Source organism: Polypterus senegalus, chromosome 9, assembly GCF_016835505.1.
Source record: "Polypterus senegalus isolate Bchr_013 chromosome 9, ASM1683550v1, whole genome shotgun sequence".
In the NCBI taxonomy this organism is placed as follows: domain Eukaryota; kingdom Metazoa; phylum Chordata; class Cladistia; order Polypteriformes; family Polypteridae; genus Polypterus; species Polypterus senegalus.
The window spans coordinates 70,948,212-70,968,119 of record NC_053162.1 but is presented as its reverse complement, the minus strand read 5'-3'; the positions used below and the strand labels follow the sequence as shown (position 1 = coordinate 70,968,119).

The following is a 19,908-nucleotide window of genomic DNA, read 5'->3' as shown; positions in this document are numbered from 1 at the left end:
TGAGTGGTAGAGAGTCCAGCCCCTCTCAAGGAGATTGGTTCCTGAGTCTAAGCTGTGCGTCGAGGTGAGCCCGACTATATTCAGCTGGAATCTCTTGACCTCGCACACTAGCTCAGGCTTCTTCTCCTTCAGAGGGATGACATTCCACGTCCCAAGTGCCAGCTTCTGTAGCCGAGGATCGGACCACCAAGGTCCCCGCCTTCGGCCACCACCCAACTGTGCCTGGCCGAGCCCCATGGGTACAGACCCGGCCACCAGGTGCTTGCCATCAAGCCCCACCTCCAGGCTTGGCTCCAGAGGAGGAGTAGGTTAGCCTCCCTGTTTGTGTGTATGCGCTGAATAGCAGTTTGGAATACCCACCCTTTTTGGAATCCCTGAAGGGGGTGCTAGAGGGCATACCTTCTGGGGACTCTCTCGTTCTGCTGGGAGACTTCAGTACTCACGTGAGCAATTACAGTGAGACCTGGAAGAGCGTGATTGGGAGGAATAGCCCCCCCCGATCTGAGCGGTGTTTTGTTATTAGACATCTGTGCTTGTCATGGATTGTCCATAACGAACACCATGTTCATGTCCATGGCACTAGGACACCCTAGGCCTCAGTTCGATGATCGGCTTCGTGGTCTTGTCGTCGGACTTGCGGCCACATGTCTTGGACACTCGGGTGAAGAGAGGGATGGAGCTGTTAACTGATCACCACCTGGTGGTGAGTTGGCTTCGATGGTGGGGGAGGATGCCAGTCAGGCCTGGTAGGCCCAAACATATTGTGAGGGTCTGCTAATAATGTCTGCCAGAGTCACCTGTCAGAAGTAGCTTCAACTCCCACCTCCGGCAGAATTTCAACCACGTCCCTAGGGAGGTGGGGGACATTGAGTCCAAATGGGCCTTGTTCCGTGCCCCTATTGTTGAAGCGGCTGACCAGAGCTGTGGCCGTAAGGTGGTCTGTGCCTGTCGTGGTGGCAATCCCTGAACCTGTTGGTGGACACCGGCAGTGAGGGATGCCGTCAGGCGGCAGAAGGAGTCCTACAGGACCCTTTTGTCCTGTGGAACTCTGGAGACTGCTGATAGGTACCGGCAGGCCAAGTGGAATGCGGCTTCAGTGGTTGCTGAGGCAAAAACTCGGGAGTGGGAGGAGTTTGGGGAGGTCATGGAGAACGACTTCCGGACAGCTTCGAGGAGATTCTGGTCCACCATCCGGCGTCTCAGGATGGGGAAGCAGTGCAGTGTCAATGCTGTATATGGTGGGGATGGTGCACTGCTGACCTCGATTCTGGGCGTTGTGGGTCAGTGGGGGGAGTACTTCAAAAACCTCCTCAATCCCACTAACATGCCTTCCATTGAGAAAGTAGAGCCTGGGGACTCGGAGGTGGGCTCTCCCATCTCTGGGACCGAGGTCACCGAGGTGGTCAAAAAACTCCGTGGTTGCAGGGCCCCGGCGGTGGATGAGATACACACGGAGTTCCTCAAAGCTCTGGATGTTGTAGGACTGTATTGGTTGAAACACCTCTGCAACATCGCATGGACATCAGGGGCAGTTCCTCTGGATTGGCAGACCGATGGGTGTGTTCCAACTACAGAGGGATCACACTCCTCGGGGGTCCTGGAGAGGAGGGTCCGTCAGATAGTCGAACCTCGAATTCAGGAGGAACAGTGTGGTTTTCGTCCTGGTCGCAGAACAGTGGACCAGCTCTACACCCTTGGCAGGGTCCTGGAGGGTGCATGGGAGTTTGCCCAACCAGTCTACATGTGTTTTGTGGACTTGGAAAAGGCGTTTGACCTTGTCCCTCGAGGAATCCTGTTGGTGGTGCTCCGAGAGTATGGGGCAATGGACTCCCTAATAAGGGCTGTTTGATCCCTGTACAATCTGTGTCAGAGCTTCGTCCGCATTGCCGACAGTAAGTCGAACCTGTTTCCAGTGAGAGTTGGACTCCACCAAGGCTGCCCTTTGTCACTGATTCTGTTCATAACTTTTATGGAGAGAATTTCTAGGCGCAGCCAGGGCGTTGAGGTGGTCCGGTTTGGTGGGCTTAGGATTGGGTCACGGCTTTTTGCAGATGATGTTGTCCTGTTTGCTTCATCAGGCCGTGATCTTCGGCTCTTTCTGGATCAGTTCACAGCCAAGTGTGAAGCGGCTGGGATGGGAATCAGCACCTCCAAATCCGAGACCATGGTCCTCAGCCGGAAATGTGCCCTGTCAGGGTTGGGAGTGAGATCCTGCCCCAAGTGGAGGAGTTCAAGTATTTGGGGTCTTGTTCATGAGTTAGGGAAGAATGTAGCAGGAGATCGACAGGCGGATCAATGAGGTGTCCACAGTGATGCGGGCTCTGCATCAGTCTGTCGTGGTGACAAAGGAGCTGAGCCATTAGGCAAAGCTCCCAATTTACCAGTCGATCTACATCCGTACCCTCACCTATGGTCATGAGCTATGGGTAATGACAGAAAGAATGAGATTGCAAATACAAGCGGCTGAAATTAGTTTTCTCCAAAGGGTGTCAGGGCTTTCCCTTAAAGATAGGGTGAGAAGCTCAGTCATCTGGGAGGAGCACAGATTAGAGCCACTGCTCCTCCGCATCAAGAGGCGTCAGATGAGGTGGCTCGGGTATCTGATTAGGATGCCTCCTGGACACCTCCCTGGTGAGGTGTACCGGGCATGTCTAACCGGGAGGAGACCCCGGGGAAGACCCAGGACACGCTGGAGGGACTATGTCTCTCGGCTGGCCTGGGAACGCCTTGGGATCCCCCCGGAAGAGCTAGCAGAAGTGACTGGAGAGAGGGAAGTCTGGGCATCTCTGCTTAAGCTGCTGACCCGCGACCCAATCTCAGATAAGCGGAAGAGGATGGATGCTTTATAGCACACTTCTGCTTTAAATTCTTTTGGTTATGACTGTACTTTGGCTTTCTTTGTTCAAACCCAACAAATAACTGTTGTCCTTTAGCATTTCAGATAAGACTGACTATCCCTATGTAATATACCTAAGATCTCTTCCCCTTTGTTTAACAAAATCAGTTAATATGGAGTGAAAATATAAATCTCCTGCTGGTCATGACGCTGACTTTACAATAGGCCAATGAGAAATTGCTATAAGCAATTGCCATGTTTTTCAATAATTCGTCTCTGTTGAATGGAGAATCCCTAGCAAACAGATTAAGATTAAGACTGTATACATTGTATTTACAGTACTGTATATGCAGTCAGTATACTGGATTTCAATGCCAAAAGTTTTTTTTTTCTGAAGATGGCATAGATTTTTATTTATTTATTTATTTATTTTGGGTTGTGAGGTTCTTTGTGTGTACGTTTTCCCACCTTTACAGGTGACATTACAGAGTAGTAAGTGCTACTCTCGTTCAAGAGATTGTGTATACTGTAGGTATTACATTATTAATCTACTACATGTATCAAATGGAGCTGAAGCAAATTGTGAGTAAAACAAAATAATTTAAGTATAAGATAATTTAACAAAATACTTTCAGGCTCCTTAGTTTGCCATTACAAAACCAATTCACAGAGCTTATTTGTGAAGTTTCAGAATTTTGGAAATGCAGAAAGTGTGTGTGACATTCCTTCTGAATATGGCAAAAGCTCCTCCCATTTTCTTTTTTTGCATACCCCTGTGCTTACGTCTACAAGAAAATTATTTAATAGACTTTCATGTGAAGGTCAAAGCCATCTCTAACACTTGGAGCACATTTTTGTGCATTTTTGTACCCTCTGGAATAACAAGGGAATAAGGCTGTGGAGTTCATTAAGCCACTGGACCATAGTATAAGTGGAATGTCCCATTTGGGTGTGTTCAGAATAGTCTATCTTGATGGTCTAATATAATGCTGGTGATTAGCTCCATGGTAGCATGAGAGTCCTTGGACACTATCCTGCCGCCATGATTTGTTAGGCAACAGAATGGGAGGCTTTTGGTCTTTGGTTCACCAAGCCACTATATTGAAGCTATACTTAGATCTCTTATATTTTTTAATATGAAAATACATAGTTGTGTTTCGTTTTTTTTTGTTCAATATGCCATTTAATACTGAGCAATAATACTAATTGGTCACCAACCAAATAGAGTACTGTACTTCAAAAATCTAACACACATGTCAATGTAAACATGTTTATTCATTTTAACTTTAAGCTGAAAACCTGTCACTTGGTTTGGTAAACAATATTGATGGTGGTAGAGCAAAATTTCCAAGACAGACCTCACCATATCCTAATTTAATGATTTACTGGAAGATTGCAGAAGAAATACTACACAAAATTCATAAAATAGACAGTCAGTTTTGTGAGGTAAGTCTTTTCATGATGCCTAATGCATTTCAGTGAAACTTTTGGTATAACTCAAACATTGCTAAATTTCCATATTTGTTAAGTGCAAAAAAATTATCCTGTTCTTTCGTAACTAATAACTCATACTACATGTAACATGACATAATCAATGTCTAAAATCAAATGTAGTTCAAACTATTATATAAATAAATTAGAGATTTCTGAGCTATACAGCCCAGAACGCTGATGTTAACTACAGTGTAAAGTTACTAAAAATAATTTTTATACATTGTTTTGTAGGATATAAATGATAATAGAAACCTTCAAGCTCAATCTTTAGGAGAAATGAAATCTGAAAAATAAGAAAACTTACGTTCTTTCTTAGTCAGACAGTAAAGGAATGAAAGATATGTCAGCTAGCACTAAAACAGATCTTTTGTGTCAGATTAATAAGTCAACATCATAGAACTGTGGTAAGAGATTGGGAATTTTAACTGTAGGTCAAACACATGATTCTTTAAAGAGACCTATACAGGTGAGAAATAAATAGTTTTCTGTGAAAACTGAGATGATAAAGTTTTGGGGCAATGTGAAGGCAAATCTCATATATTTGATGACAAAAAAACAAAAAAAATGTTAGTATCAACAAAGGACATTGACTTTTCAGATGGTAGCCAATTTCTAGACAGACTCAAGATGGTGGTGGTACTCCTTAAGAGGAAGCCCATGCAGAAGAGGCAGGCTCAGGGATTTGTGACATGGAAGTGATGTCATTGGTGCTGCTTTTCTCAGATCTGTTAGGAAGAAATGGAGAAAAGCATTTGCCAACAGCACCAACCCTTGATTCAGGGTGGAATTACTGCTTGATGAGCCCACAAGTTGTCTCTCAAGCGCATGTGTGTATCACTCTTTAAAAGGAATAAGGTGAAGTCTCTGAATGTATGAAAAATTGTGATTTTATGGTATTCTTATCCCTATGTATTATATTTAGAATAAAAAATAAATACATTTAGTACCATGAGACTAAAGGGTTGCATATTTATGCACAAACTTCATGTTGTCTCAGACATTAACATATAGTGGCAATGGTGGCATGATGGCACAACAATTGGGGCCCAAGTTGACTTTCTCTGAAGATTCCCAGTTTTTCACTGTCATCCAAAGAAATGTGAATTTTTGAGTTGCAATTGCTCTCATCATATGTTTAAATGCATAACCTGAAACAGAGAGGTATTCTATTAGTACTTAGTTCCTGCCGTATATTGCCCCTTTCAGATTTCTGTGGCTCTTTGCAAAATAAATAGGATGTGCTAATGGATGGATAGGCTGGTACTTCCTACATTACACTGTTACAGTCTCTTTCACTAAAACAGTTTGTGAGTTATTATTATTGTTATATTATTAAGTTGCGTAACATTTTAAAAAATACTGTATATAAACATGTTTCTTCATTATGTTCAACAATCAGTAATTTGTATGTTGCTCATATTGGGAACGTAGTGTACATTTATTACAGTATACATGTATTATGCATTGAAATTAATTTGGTTATGAATGGCATGAAATATTTTAACAATGGTACTATATTTGACTGACATTAGACTACACTTGTACACAGTGCACAGGAGTAGTAGAAGATCAAGAAATGACTTTCACTGCCAATGTAGACGTTAATGAGGAGGCTTGTTTAAAGAACCAGGAATTACAGAGGCAAGAAGTATTTCCAAACAAGCCACATGGTGGAGCCTCACACCCTGCAGAGATTGTCAATCAGACAAGAGTTTCAAAAAACATTTCAGAAAACAGAATGATTCAGTCTTGTTCAGGACCAGCAGCTACACAATCTTATTTTGGAGTCAACACAGCAGGAACAACAGACGTTCCAAAGTCATTTGGTGTGGAATCAAAGAGGTACATATATTTTTATGATTTTTGTGAGAATAATATGGCTTGCTCATCTTAGTTGACATTTCCTAATAATAGCTGACATTGCGATTCAGTATTAGTTCTGTTACATTTAACATATTCTGTAGTAATAGTATGCATGCATCTGTCACAGTGGAGAAGCATGAAGCATTACTGCATGAGTTCTATACAGTATATATAGTGTACTTTTTAATAAGGAATATAGTTATTACATACATGTTAACTATTGTTGGGTTCATTTTAAAATTGTTCTTTAATGTTTGTGACCTATGTAAAATGCCATTTGTTGATGCTTATTTATCTTTCATTATGTGTTTCTAGTTACCCAGTTTTGCACCATGCATATGAAACATTAAAACTGCATTGTTTGCTTAGGTGTTGCATAGTAAGTGAGATCCTTTTATGGATATTTTTCTGACCAAGGGTGATCAGAATATAATTTGGATATGATCTAGGACCAGAAATTGATACATAGTCAAAAAACATGAAGCATTGTGGTATCAGCATATATTACTAAGGGGGTGCTTCTCAATGGCAGGAACAGGGAGACTGGTCAGAATTGAGGGAAGGATAAATTCAGCCAAATACAGAGAGATGAAAACCTGCTCCATAGTGAATGTAATAACAGACTGTGCTGTCAGTTCACCTTTCAAGACAACAATGACCCAAATCATACAGCCAAGACAATGGCTGGAGTGGCTTTGGTACATGTCTTTGACTGTTCTTGAGTGGCCCAGCCAAAGCCCAAACTTAAACTCCATAGACCATGTGTGGAGAGACCTGAAGATGGCAGTGTAGAGATGCTTCCTAAACAATCTAACACAGCCTGATATGATTTGCCAGGAAAGATGGAATTAACTGCCCAAATCTCTATAAGCAAGGCTTATAGAGACTTATCCCAGCAGACTCCAAGCTGTAATTGTTGCTAAAAAGGCTTTGACAAAGTACCTAATTAAGGGTCTGAATATTTTAATGTGAGATTTCAGTTTTAGGTTTTAAATAAATTGGTAAACATTTCTAAAGTTTTGTTTGATAGGTAAAAATGATAAATGTATCCATTTTAAATTAAATCTGCAATACAATAAAGTCCAAAAAGTGAAGGAGTGTGAATACTTTCTGAATCCATTGTATATTATAATTGAAATTGTATTTATATGTTTATATATAATGCAGACTTTTTTACCAAGAGGAGTTTGCCTTTCCTTAAATGTTTAAAATTATTGAGTGAATTTGTCACTGTACACTTTCATTGTGGTCTTTTGTCAGTCTGCTGGAACAGTGTTTATTTTACTTACTGTTATTCAATTAAATTAAAAAGAAACTGAGAAGCAATGAAGGGCATCAAAAACCTGTGTAATCAGTTCAATACACAGTATGTTGTTTTTCAGATTAGACAACACAAGCCATAATTTGTTGTGTCTCCTCTTTTTATTATCTTGTATAAGTATTATTTACAGAAATTGGTCCCATAAGCAATTTAATTATCCTAGGTTCCACTTCTTCCACACTCTTTGTATCATGTGAGATCTATGTATAAATGTCAAAAATAAGATATTTAGAGATAAGATATATGCATAGCTATTTAAAACATAACAACAAATTACCACTAGTTACTGAATATATATTTTATGTGCACTTCAGTCATTTTCTGTGTAGAGTGAGTATGCTGTTTCATTATTTAGACTTTTTTTTGGGATCTTCCCCACATCCCAACAACGTTCGTGTTAGATTACATGGTTTGATTTTAAATTAGCATACGTGTGAGTAGATGTTGTGGTGGATTGGTGCAGATCTTGATCTTGATACTGGCAGTATAGGCTTTGCCTCCCCAACCCTGAAGCATATTAAGCAGATTTGAGAGTATTACTTTTACTTAGCTTATTTACAGTGGGATGCAAAAGTTTGGGCAACCTTGTTAATAGTCATTATTTTCCTGCATAAATCGTTGGTTGTTATGATAAAAAATGTCAGTTAAATATATCATATAGGAGACACACACAGTGATATTTGAGAAGTGAAATTAAGTTTATTGGATTTACAGAAAGTGTGCAATAATTGTTCAAACAAAATCAGGCAGGTGCATAAATTTGGGCACCGTTGTCATTTTATTTATTCCAAAACTTTTAGAACTAATTATTGGAACTCAAATTGGCTTGGTAAGCTCAGTGACCCCTGACCTACATACACAGGTGAATCCTATAATGAGAAAGAGTATTTAAGGGGGTCAATTGTAAGTCTCCCTCCTCCTTTAATTTTCTCTGAAGAGTAGCAACATGGGGGTCACAAAACAACTCTCAAATGACCTGAAGACAAAGATTGTTCACCATCATGGTTTAGGGGAAGGATACAGAAAGCTGTCCCAGAGATTTAAGCTGTCTGTTTCCACAGTTAGGAACACATTGAGCAAATGGAAGACCACAGGCTCAGTTCAAGTTAAGGCTCAAAGTGGCAGACCAAGAAAGATTTCGGATAGACAGAAGCGCCGAATGGTGAGAACAGTCAGAGTCAACCCACAGACCAGCACCAAAGACCTACAACATCATCTTGCAGCAGATGGAGTCACTGCGCATCGTTCAACCATTCGCGACTTTACACAAGGAGATGCTGTATGCGAGAGTGATGCAGAGGAAGCCTTTTCTCCGCCCACAGCACAAACAGAGCCGCTTGAGGTATGCTCAAGCACATTTGGACAAGCCAGCTTCATTTTGGAATAAGGTGCTGTGGACTGATGAAACTAAAATTGAGTTATTTGGGCATAACAAGGGGCATTATGCATGGAGGAAAAAGAACACAGCATTCCAAGAAAAACACCTGCTACCCCTGGTAAAATATGGTGGTGGTTCCATCATGCTGTGGGGCTGTGTGGCTGTGTGGCCAGTGCAGGGACTGGGAATCTTGTCAAAGTTGAGGGACGCATGGATTCCACTCAGTATCATCAGATTCTGGAGACCAATGTCCAGGAATCAGTGACAAAGCTGAAGCTGCGCTGGGGCTGGATCTTTCAACAAGACAAGACCCGAAACACTGCTCAAAATCCACTAAGGCATTCATGCAGAGGAACAAGTACAACATTCTGGAATGGCCATCTCAGTCCCCAGACCTGAATATAATTGAAAATCTGTGGTGTGAGTTAAAGAGAGCTGTCCATGCTCGGAAGCCATCAAACCTGAATGAACTAGAGATGTTTTGTAAAGAGGAATGGTCCAAAATACCTTTAACCACAATCCAGACTCTCATTGGGACCTACAAGAAGCGTTTAGAAGCTGTAATTTCTGCAAAAGGCGGATCTACTAAATATTGATTTAATTTCTTTTTTGTGGTGCCCAAATTTATGCACCTGCCTGATTTTGTTTGAACAATTATTGCACACTTTCTGTAAATCCAATAAAGTTCATTTCACTTCTCAAATATCACTGTGTGTGTCTCCTATATGATATATTTAACTGACATTTTTTATCGTAACAACCAACGATTTATACAGGAAAATAATGACTATTAACAAGGTTGCCCAAACTTTTGCATCCCACTGTATTTGCCTTCTGTACAATTCTTGACAATATCCAATACTTTATGAATTCTTAAGTACATAATATATTCTTATTAAAATGATTGTGTTCAAAGTAAAATTGTTTTACTTGTATAATACAGTTCTTGTGTTGTTTTTCATTTTGAAGGTGTTTTGATGTATGAAACATGTTTATTAAAATACTGTGTTTCAAATAAAATAATAATGTTCTTCTGTTGTTTCTTGCCTCTTTAGAAGACCTATATCCAGACAACCAGCACTCATCAAAATCAATAAGAAAAGCAGTGATAATCCATTTCCATATGTAAAAGGTACCGGTATTATAAGTAATTACAGGTTTTTTCTTTTCACTTTTAATATTTAAAGCATTATCTTTGTTATTTGCTTATCAAGTGAATAAATTATACTGTAAGTAAATAATGTAAATTATCTAAATAGGCTACTGGGCCACCACAAGCTGCCAGAATAGTCGCAATCCTCCTTTATTATATATTTTACAAGTTTCCTTAAGTAAATGGAGGGTGGTGGAGATGGAAAACATTATCTGAGTGTTGAATTAGATGTGCATTTTTTAATATACTTCCAAATTTAAAATTGGGATGCATCTGAAGAAGGGGCCTGAGTGGCCTCGAAAGCTTGCATATTATAGTCTTTTTTAGTTAGCCAATAAATGTCATTTTACTTGACTTGTCACTACATTCATAATGGCTAACACGGTACAACACCCTGGTACTACATATTATGTACAATGAAATTTAGTGACGGCTCCCAGTAAAATTTTAATTTCAACATAGGTATAACTACAATATAAATATAAACATAGCCTATGCCAACTATACAAAAGCAATTCATTGAGAATAATAAAACATGAAGTGCTTAAAAATAGATATTAATATATACATGAACCTTAGCTATGCTAGCTGTATAAAACCAGTCCATAAAAGAAAAAGTAAGTGCATGAAGATAATCCTTACTTGTTCTGTGCTGAATTTAATTTAGTAATAGCCCTAGGATTAAAACTCTGTTTGAGCCTGGAGGTCCAATCATACAGAGTCCTGTAACACCTGCCAGAGGGCAAAAAGATGAACAAATGGTGACCTAGGTGAGCTGAGTCTATTACAAAATTAGTAGCCCTACAAAGACAAAGAAAATGGCAACTGTCTATTGACAGAATATGAGTTCCAGTTAACTTTTGAGCAATATTTATGACTCTTTGTAGAGCACTTTTAGCTTATCTAACGTTTCGTTAATCCCTTTTTTGCCAGTTTTTTTTCATTTCATATAATCATTTGTTGCTTATAATCTTGTATTATTATTATCATTATTATTATTTGATTTGTTTTTAAAATGTATTAAGAAGTGAACAGATAATAAATAAAACCTTACCAGTTTTCACACATATACAATGAGTAATCAAAAAGTTCAGAATCTGAATTTGAAAAGGGTATTCTATAGTCCTTTTTTTTCCTATGTGGCCAAAATAAATTTGAATGTACTAAAATATGTGAATGAAAAGTTTTTAAGATTTGTGGTTAGTATACAGTATATCAACATGGATGTCTTTAAGTATGAAATCACTTAAGTTAGAATAAATCTCTGGAGGCATATTTCTGTCTAGATTTAGAAATTCAGTGATAGCACAGTAAGTCCAAAATATTTGATCCCCCTGAAATATTACTTCTATTATATAAGTGTAAAGAATTTACAGCTACAGCCAATATGTATCGAAGGAATTGAATACCCTTTCAGATTAGAAAAATAATAATTAGGGATTAAAGTCAGTTATATACATATAGTGGCCAAAATATTTATTGAAGCTAAATATCTAGAGTTCCAGGTTTGTTTGCATTTACAGTAAAAATAGTTTAGTCATATATTGGGGTTAAAAAATCACACTTCTCTTGTTATTTTCTTTAGTTTAGTTTGTTTTATGCAGAAGTTTATTTATTTTGCTTGATATACACTAATTTTGATTCTTCATTGTTTTGAATTATTAATATTTGAAAAATGACTACCATAAATATTTTTCAGGACAGAATGATTTAATACTGATTTAGATCTTGACTGTTGTTACTGTCTGTATTAATAAATATCTTGTTATTTTTACAGAGGCAAGTTCAGATTTTCAGCCTTTTGCCAAAAAATATACTGTTCCAAATGCATCAGAATTATTGAAGAATAATGCTAATCTATGTTCAGGTATATTACATAATAATAATAATAAATTACATTTCATGTTTAACCTATTAACTTCTTTGCATATTTTAATATTATAAGGGTATAATTTTACTTTATCAAAATTAATTAAAAATATACCATCTAAATTAAAAAACTAAAACATTAAAATAGCAGAAAAAAGACATTGAAATAAGTACTAGTAATAAATGAATATGTGGAAAATGTGAGATTCTTCTTTAATTGACAAATCCAGGTTTAATATTGTAGCTAAATGGTATTTTCTGCTTTTATAGTTTTTTATTTAAAACTAAAACTAAACTAAAGTTTTTGTTTTATCTTAATGGGTCCTAACATATGCAGTTTGGTTTTAGTTTTTTATTAGTTTTTTTAGCTACATCACTTTACTGCATTCATTCATTTTCTGACTGTTTTTCCATTAAGATGTTCCTATCTCTGCAGCATTGCATACAGGATACAAACCAGCCCAGGAAGGGACCCCAGTCTACCACAAGGCAAACTCATTTATATGCACTCCTTCACTCGCTTACAATGGGCAAATTCAGATTAGCCAATTAACCCAATATCTCCATCTTTTACATAAGGAAGGAAACCAGAATATTAGCAATCCTTCATAGTTAAGCAAGAATGCCTTCCAAGGAAGAAGTAGCCTACCTGTAGATCTGAAGATGGCTAATGAGACCTACCCAGGATCCACATAACTCTTTCACAATGAGAACATATGTTTTTGACAGATATAAGAGACAGAGTTAGGATATAGTGGGTTGGATAATGGATGGATGGATGGATGGATATTGTGGTCCTTGAACAGACCAAAGGCTATGCTTTATACATTTGCAAATAAAACCGAACCTCTTCATCATTGTCATCCTTCTGCAGTAGGTTGTTTTCTAGATAGATAGATAGATAGATGGATAGATAGATACTTTATTAATCCCAAGGGGAAATTCACAAAGTGTATAGCATACCGTGAATTTTAATTTTTAGATATGTTATGTGCTCATTTGGAGGCTGTTGAAAGAGGATCTTGCTGTTCTTAATGTTAAGGATGAGTCATATATTCTTGTATTCATTGATAATGACATCAGTGACCACCTGAAGGTGTTTATTTTTACTGCACACATCAGCATCTTCACTATATTGAAATTCCACAACTGTGATGGAGGTTGTATTTTCTTAGAGTTTAAATAATTCAGGTTCAAGTTTTCAACATCTTAATATCCATTTAGGAGATTAGCTTCACTCCAACTGAAAGTTTGTCTCTGATCAGATGAAGCATCATAATGCGATAAACAGAACAGTGCCAGGGAGACTGTGCAGCCTTACTCGACTCCAGTCTTAATTTCAAAAGGGTCTTTGGTAGATTCACTGATGATGAAGAATGGTGGCAAATTGTGGTTGTTATCTTTCACATTGAGAATTGTTTAGAAGAAGCAAAGGATTTTTTGAAGTCAAAAAAGGCCAGATATCGAGATTGTGCTGTCCTTGCCATTTCTCTTGCTGTTGACAAATAATAAAAGTTATTTCTATCGTGTTTGCCAGAACAGATCTTAGGAGGAGGATGCTTTCAGCAAATTATATGGTGCAGTTTAGAAGGATTCTTGCAAAGATTTTTTTCTACAGTGGATAGCAAAATGATTTCTTTGTAGTTCTCACATTTCCCTTTTTTAAAATAGTGTCACAGTCCTAGTTCATCTCTGCTTATTGTGGCGTAGAGTTGAAAACATTTTCAAGAACAGTGAGGTCCAGAATGAGATAATGTTTTCTCAATCATGGAAAGTATTTTGCTTGAGGTCAATGAACTCTTGGATCTCTCCATCATTTTCATCAAACCAATCTTGATGTTTTCTGGTAGAAAAAAACATGTTTCTTCACATGCAAGCCAGACTTTTAGTCTTAAGGACAAGCTTTTAGTCTTAGGGACAAGCTGACAGAGATGGGAGTAGATTCATACCTGGTGGCATAGATTGTGGACTATCTTACAGACAGACCTCAGTATGTGCGTCTCGGGAACTGCAGGTCTGACATTGTGGTCAACAACACAGGAGCGCCGCAAAGGACTGTACTTTCTCCGGTCCTGTTCAGCCTATATACATCGGACTTCCAATACAACTCGGAGTCCTGCCACATGCAAAAGTTCACTGATGACACTGCTATCGTAAATGCAGGATTAGGAGTATAGGAACCTAATCAAGGATTTTGTTAAGTGGTGAGACTCAAACCATCTACAACTGAACACCAGTAAAACCAAGGAGCTGGTGGTGGATTTTTGGAGGACCAGGCCCCTCATGGACCCCGTGATCATCAGAGGTGACTGTGTGCAGAGGGTGCAGACCTATAAATACCTGGGAGTGCAGCTGGATAATAAATTGGACTGGACTGCCAATGCTGATGCTCTGTGCAAGGGAGAACAGAGCCAACAATACTTCCTTAGAAGGCTGGCGTCTTTCAACATCTGCAATAAGATGCTGCAGATGTTCTATCAGACGGTTGTGGCGAGCGCCCTGTTCTACGCGGTAGTGTGCTGGGGAGGCAGCATAAAGAAGAGGGATGCCTCACACCTGGACAAACTGGTGAGGAAGGCAGGCTCTATTGTAGACAATGAGCAGGACAGCTTGACATCTGTGGCAGAGCGACGTGCGCTGAGCAGGCTCCTGTCAATCATGGAGAATCCACTGAACAGTATCATCTCCAGACTGAGGAGCAGCTTCAGCGACAGACTGCTGTCACTGTCCTGCTCCACTGACAGGCTAAGGAGATAGTTCCTCCCCCACACTATGTGACTCTTCAGTTCCACCCGGGGGGGTAAACGTTAACATTATACAAAGTTATTGTCTGTTATACCTGCTTTTTTATCACTCTTTAATTTAATATTGTTTTTTATTAGTATGTTTCTGCTGGTGTATGTGAATTTCCCCTTGGGATTAACAAAGTATCTATCTATCTATCTATCTATCTATCTATCTATCTATCTATCTATCTATCTATCTATCTATCTATCTATCTATCTATCTATCTATCTATCTATCTAAGGGTACTCCCAGGTACTCCCTACACTATCTGTCTGCTGTTGGTGTGAGTTCACCAGTTTTTTACTAACACATTGCTGACGGAACTTATACTTGAATTATTTGAAGTTTATCATCTTTTGACACCCCTTCATAAGCAACCAATGTTTGCGAGGCAGTCAATAGACATAACCGTAGCAGTTATGTCCATAATCAGTACAACAGTCCTCATGATTAAGAGAATGGATAGTGAAATAGAGTAGTCTCTCAAGAGCCAACGCTTACACTTTAGATGCTAGCATGATGTGTTATATTGTGCTTGTGCCAGAAAAGTGTGCAGTTGATAATGAGACCATGTTCAGCATGCTTAGTTAATGGGAAAATGCCTTCCAAATGTTCCTACACTTTCCTGTCAATTCTACCTTTCTACATGATGTATTTTATTCTGACTCTAGTACTAAAATTGCCAAGAATATTTTTTTTTCCATCAGGAATACCAGGGAGAACTTTGTTAAGGTGTCCATAGTGTTTCTTCTTGACTTTGATTCATCAGGAGCTGAGAGAGGAGCAGGAATTTGTTGAGTTGGTTGACAAGTTTATTCTTGATTGCAAAGCCAGTTCTCTGAAAGTAATAGTTTTTCTTTCCAGAAGAATATATAGCCACCACGTTCTTTACTGAGTTGTCTTTCTCCTTTTCTTTGACTTTAGATTTTTTCATGGATTTTCAGTATAACTGTGCCTGAGTTCTTAGGCTGTTTTTCAGTGCATTGTACTGACCCTTCTTTGCTAAATTTGTCATTGGTGGTCCTAGAATTCCACAGAACTTGACAGAAGGAATTATTAATCCAATGATTAAAAGACAAAGACAATTGTGAATCTTTGCTGTAGTCTTTGTTTACATTCACAACCGTAGAGGAAAATGGCGTAGAATTGCACTTGTTTAACCACTGAAAGACATCAGATCCAACAGGGTGGTTTATCTGCCATTTTTACCTGTACCTGACCTTTCGTCAGTGACTGAGTGACTTTGCTATTGACCTTTATCAATAAGTCTGGCTACCGGGTCACTTGTATGGTACTATCAGCAGGCATCTTTGTTTTGAAGGTATTTGTCCATTTTCAAATACGTAAACATTATATATCCACAGCCATTTATATAAACTTACATATTTCTTAATATATAAAAATAATAAAAATATTAAATGCTTCTTGGTGGTGGTTTATTATGTATTTATGTGTGCTAATTGGTTAAAAGCCCTTTATGAAGTGAATTGTGCATTTATATTGATATGAATATGTAGTATGTTATTGTTGGTTTCAAAAATTATTCATGTTCTCTTCTAAGAGAATTTGCTTTATTCTTGTTATGTTAATTAGGATGTGTTGCAGCTGGAAGTACAATTGACAGCAAGAATTGTTGCCAACTCTTGACTTTTTGCCCATCTAAATGTTACTGGCACAAGTTTCTACTGGAAAGTGAAGGCAAGTACAAGCAGAAGTTAAGGAGGTTGCTGAGAAATTCAGAAAACAGTTTTTATGAAGGTAAGATTTTAGTGTTTAATGTTTACCAGTAACACTTTGGGGTAAGTTCCCCAATATGTTTGTAGTGTTCTGTTCTCCACAATGGAAAAAAAATGACAGGCCAAAAGGCAATTAAAAGGATAGACCAGGAGATAAATGGAAAAACTGCTAAACCAAGAGCAAAATCAGGTCAAACCAGAAAGTTCACACATATCTTAGGGGTTTCTGCCTAGATGGGCAAATGAGGACAGGGAAGTAGGGATTAAATGAAAATTCTGCAGCAGATGTGTACCAGGCTGGTGTGGAAGCTAAGCAGGACATCATTGCTATCATTTTTGAGGCTAGTTTTATGCTTTGGTTTCCAATTGAATGAAAGTATTTGCTTTTCATTGCACGTGATTCCCTGTGTTCTTCCTCTGGGGAAAACAACAATGATATTATCTGCCCATCTCCAGTCTTGACCCATTCTCTGTTTAATTCTGCCACTCTTTTTTCATCAAGACTATTCAATTCTTTCCTTTTTCACACATGAGCACCAACCCTGAATTTACCATTTTCACTAGCGTATCCCACTTTTGTTTATGAAGATGCTGCTTTGTTCCTTAGTATACAACACTGTTGCTGTCAATCTCATCTAAAGAACAACAATCTCTTATTTTTAAGGTTTTTTTATTGCTTGTGTCTACCATTTCTTTTGCATTTGTCTTAGAAACTATAGGTGTCTAATTTTTACACTCCTAAAATTAAAATATCTTTAATTAAAAAAAAAATCTTTAATCTATAATTATAGCCTACAGATGACAACTGCACCATCCAAAACATTTAACTTTAATAAAAGTAAAATATCTGTTCTATTCTTTACGCCCAGGTGAACACAGTTTTTGTTTAAAGAAATATTAAAGGACTGAAAGCAATGCTTTCTATTAGCAATGACAAATACTGTATATATACAAAATATATTTTTTATCCATTATCAAATCTACTTAATCCAATTGAAAGTTTAAGGTGACCAGTACATATCCTAGCAGCACTAGGCACAAGGTAGAAACCAGCACTGGATGGGTGATTGGTCTATTACTGAGTACATTCACATATGTACAAAATCTTGCCATATCAAATTAAAATCACTAGATGACTCAAAATGCGAATCTTTGGATTATGAGTGGAAAACCAGAGAACCTGTAGAAACATCAGCACACTGGGACAATGATAAAACTCCATACTGACAGTGACTAGGCCTAGTCACTAAGCACTGCTCCGTTGTGTCTCTATGAATCTTAGAAAGTCAGAAATAAAAAGAATATGTATTTGTATATAGTATGATGATGTAGGCTAACAATGTGTAGCCTATGTTCATTTTTTAAAGTTTTTTTTTTTTTAAACAAAATTATGTCGATGGTTGTATAGCAATAGACTTGTTCTAGTGAAAATTCGTCACTGCAGTTCTTCATTGATTTGAGTATCTCGGATCAGAAGATATGATGAATTGTGAGGGAAAAATTCTGTTTTATTAAACTTACTGTTAATCTTATAGTGTTATATTGTTGCATCACCTGTGCTTAAAATAAAACCAAAAATACTAATAGATTCAGTGATACATAATATTGAGTAAATAACAGGCTATTTGATGATTTAAAATACACCATTTTGGTTACAAATATTAGATTAACTTACAACACTTCTGTCTAATCGACTTGTAAGGCTGTATTTGTTCTCTAATGAGTAAAATACTGACTATCACATTGTAAGAAAATGTTGAAGACGGTATAACTAGCTAATTTGTTTATTTTAGTGGATTTCAAAAAACTGTAGTTCTATGCAGTTTGGTAATTGCAGTTATAGTGTGTCTGACCAAGTTTACTGGGCTGGGATAAGATAGAAATGAATGGAGGGAGAAATATAAAACTATACCAGAGATTAACTTGAAAAATAATATAAAGTTAAAATATATAATTCCATTGTTGTCTGTTTGGAAAATCTATGGAGAACATATGACTGAGACACACTGTTTATGAAAATTAAGCATGAGCTAAAGAGGAATGTCTAACCCTACATGACCCCAAATGAGATTCATTGGGCTTGAGAATGTTGTGTTACATAATGTTTCGTGCAAGTGGCATTTTAAATCTGTAGAAGAATCTGCATCTGCACATGGAACTGATTAACAAATTGATAAGATAAATATCTTTTGTAATACCTATATACTGCAGCTGTCTCCATCAGGAGTCTACAGTATGACTGTTGGTGTGTATCTGACAGTGAACAAATATTTCTGAATAATCAGTGACACTTTAAAAAACTTGTGAATTTACCTAATATCTGATGTATGTTTCAGATTTTTCCTTGACACCTTTACAAAAAATACTGCCAGATGACAATTCAGCTGTTTCCAGATGTGGTTTGTATGAAGAAGCTAGCAGTGAGTTTTAAGAATTATGTTCATGTATATTTTGACTTGTTAGTATTTTGACATCTGATTATTTATAGTTATTAATTATGCTCTTTTATGTTTTAGGTTTTGTTTTATCCCCACAGAGATGTAAATGGTATAGGGATTAGAGTATCTACTCATAAAGTAAGCAAGAAATGTTGTTAAATGTTATTAATTTTTCTTGTAATGTTTTAAATGCTATGTACTGCAGTTTATCCTTTTAAATTATTTTTTTTTTTACATTGTTGAAATATGTTTGACTTGAATTGTTGTAAAAGCAAACTAACAGGAACTGCCTTATGAAGAAAAAGATGTAATGGCAAATGACATGCATGTTTGTTTTTTGTTTTGGAATAAGTGTATCCAGTTCCACAAAACCTGACAAGGTGGACAAACTCACCTTTTACTTTATTAATTTTTTTTTTTTTATCTATAACAGGGTACTACTGTAATTGGCACACTATTTGCTAGCAATAATTTTATCTAGTTTATTGTAGGACTGACTTAAATTATTAATAAATGCTTAATTTTGAATATATTTATTTTGTCATATATGATGATTAGGGGCTGTCAGTTTAAAGATAGTCTGCTCTTATCCTTTGTTGACCCAGTAAGTTTCAATTATAAATAAAAACTTTAATTATATAATAGCATTATTATAACACGGACTGAGACAATATTTTGTTTTTTGCTGTCTTGGTACAAAAATCATTATAATATGTATTATAGATTGCAATTAAATTACATAAACATATTTTTAATTAATATTAATGTAGTTAAAATATATAATGTGTTTATTGGAAAAAGTATTTTAATCAAAATAATGCTTACTGTAATTTTGTCCTCAACCAATTTTGGCAAACACTGGTAATTTATTTATTCTTTTGTGTGAAAGGGCAGATTTAAGAGGATGAGGTAATAGCCACAAGGGAATGGGTAGTCATTTGGATTGGGGGGAGGGTTATTAAGTGCCTCTCAAATTATAGAAGGATAGCAAGGGGGCAGGTGGCCGTTTTGCTCCATCTGTGAACTGAGATGA

General features: G+C 37.3%; 1 protein-coding gene across 1 annotated transcript in view; it reads left to right on the top strand.

Moving 5' to 3' along the window:
* Window positions 1-18,997, top strand: part of terb1 (telomere repeat binding bouquet formation protein 1) — a 54,737-nt gene extending 35,740 nt beyond the window's left edge. Inside the window, exons 13-19 of the mRNA XM_039762381.1 lie at window positions 4,128-4,282; window positions 5,880-6,172; window positions 9,948-10,024; window positions 11,823-11,912; window positions 16,295-16,459; window positions 18,774-18,857; window positions 18,954-18,997. Of these exons, the coding sequence (XP_039618315.1) occupies window positions 4,128-4,282; window positions 5,880-6,172; window positions 9,948-10,024; window positions 11,823-11,912; window positions 16,295-16,459; window positions 18,774-18,857; window positions 18,954-18,997 (908 nt within the window). The remainder of the gene's footprint in view (window positions 1-4,127; window positions 4,283-5,879; window positions 6,173-9,947; window positions 10,025-11,822; window positions 11,913-16,294; window positions 16,460-18,773; window positions 18,858-18,953) is intronic.
* The last annotated feature ends 911 nt before the right edge of the window (window positions 18,998-19,908 follow it).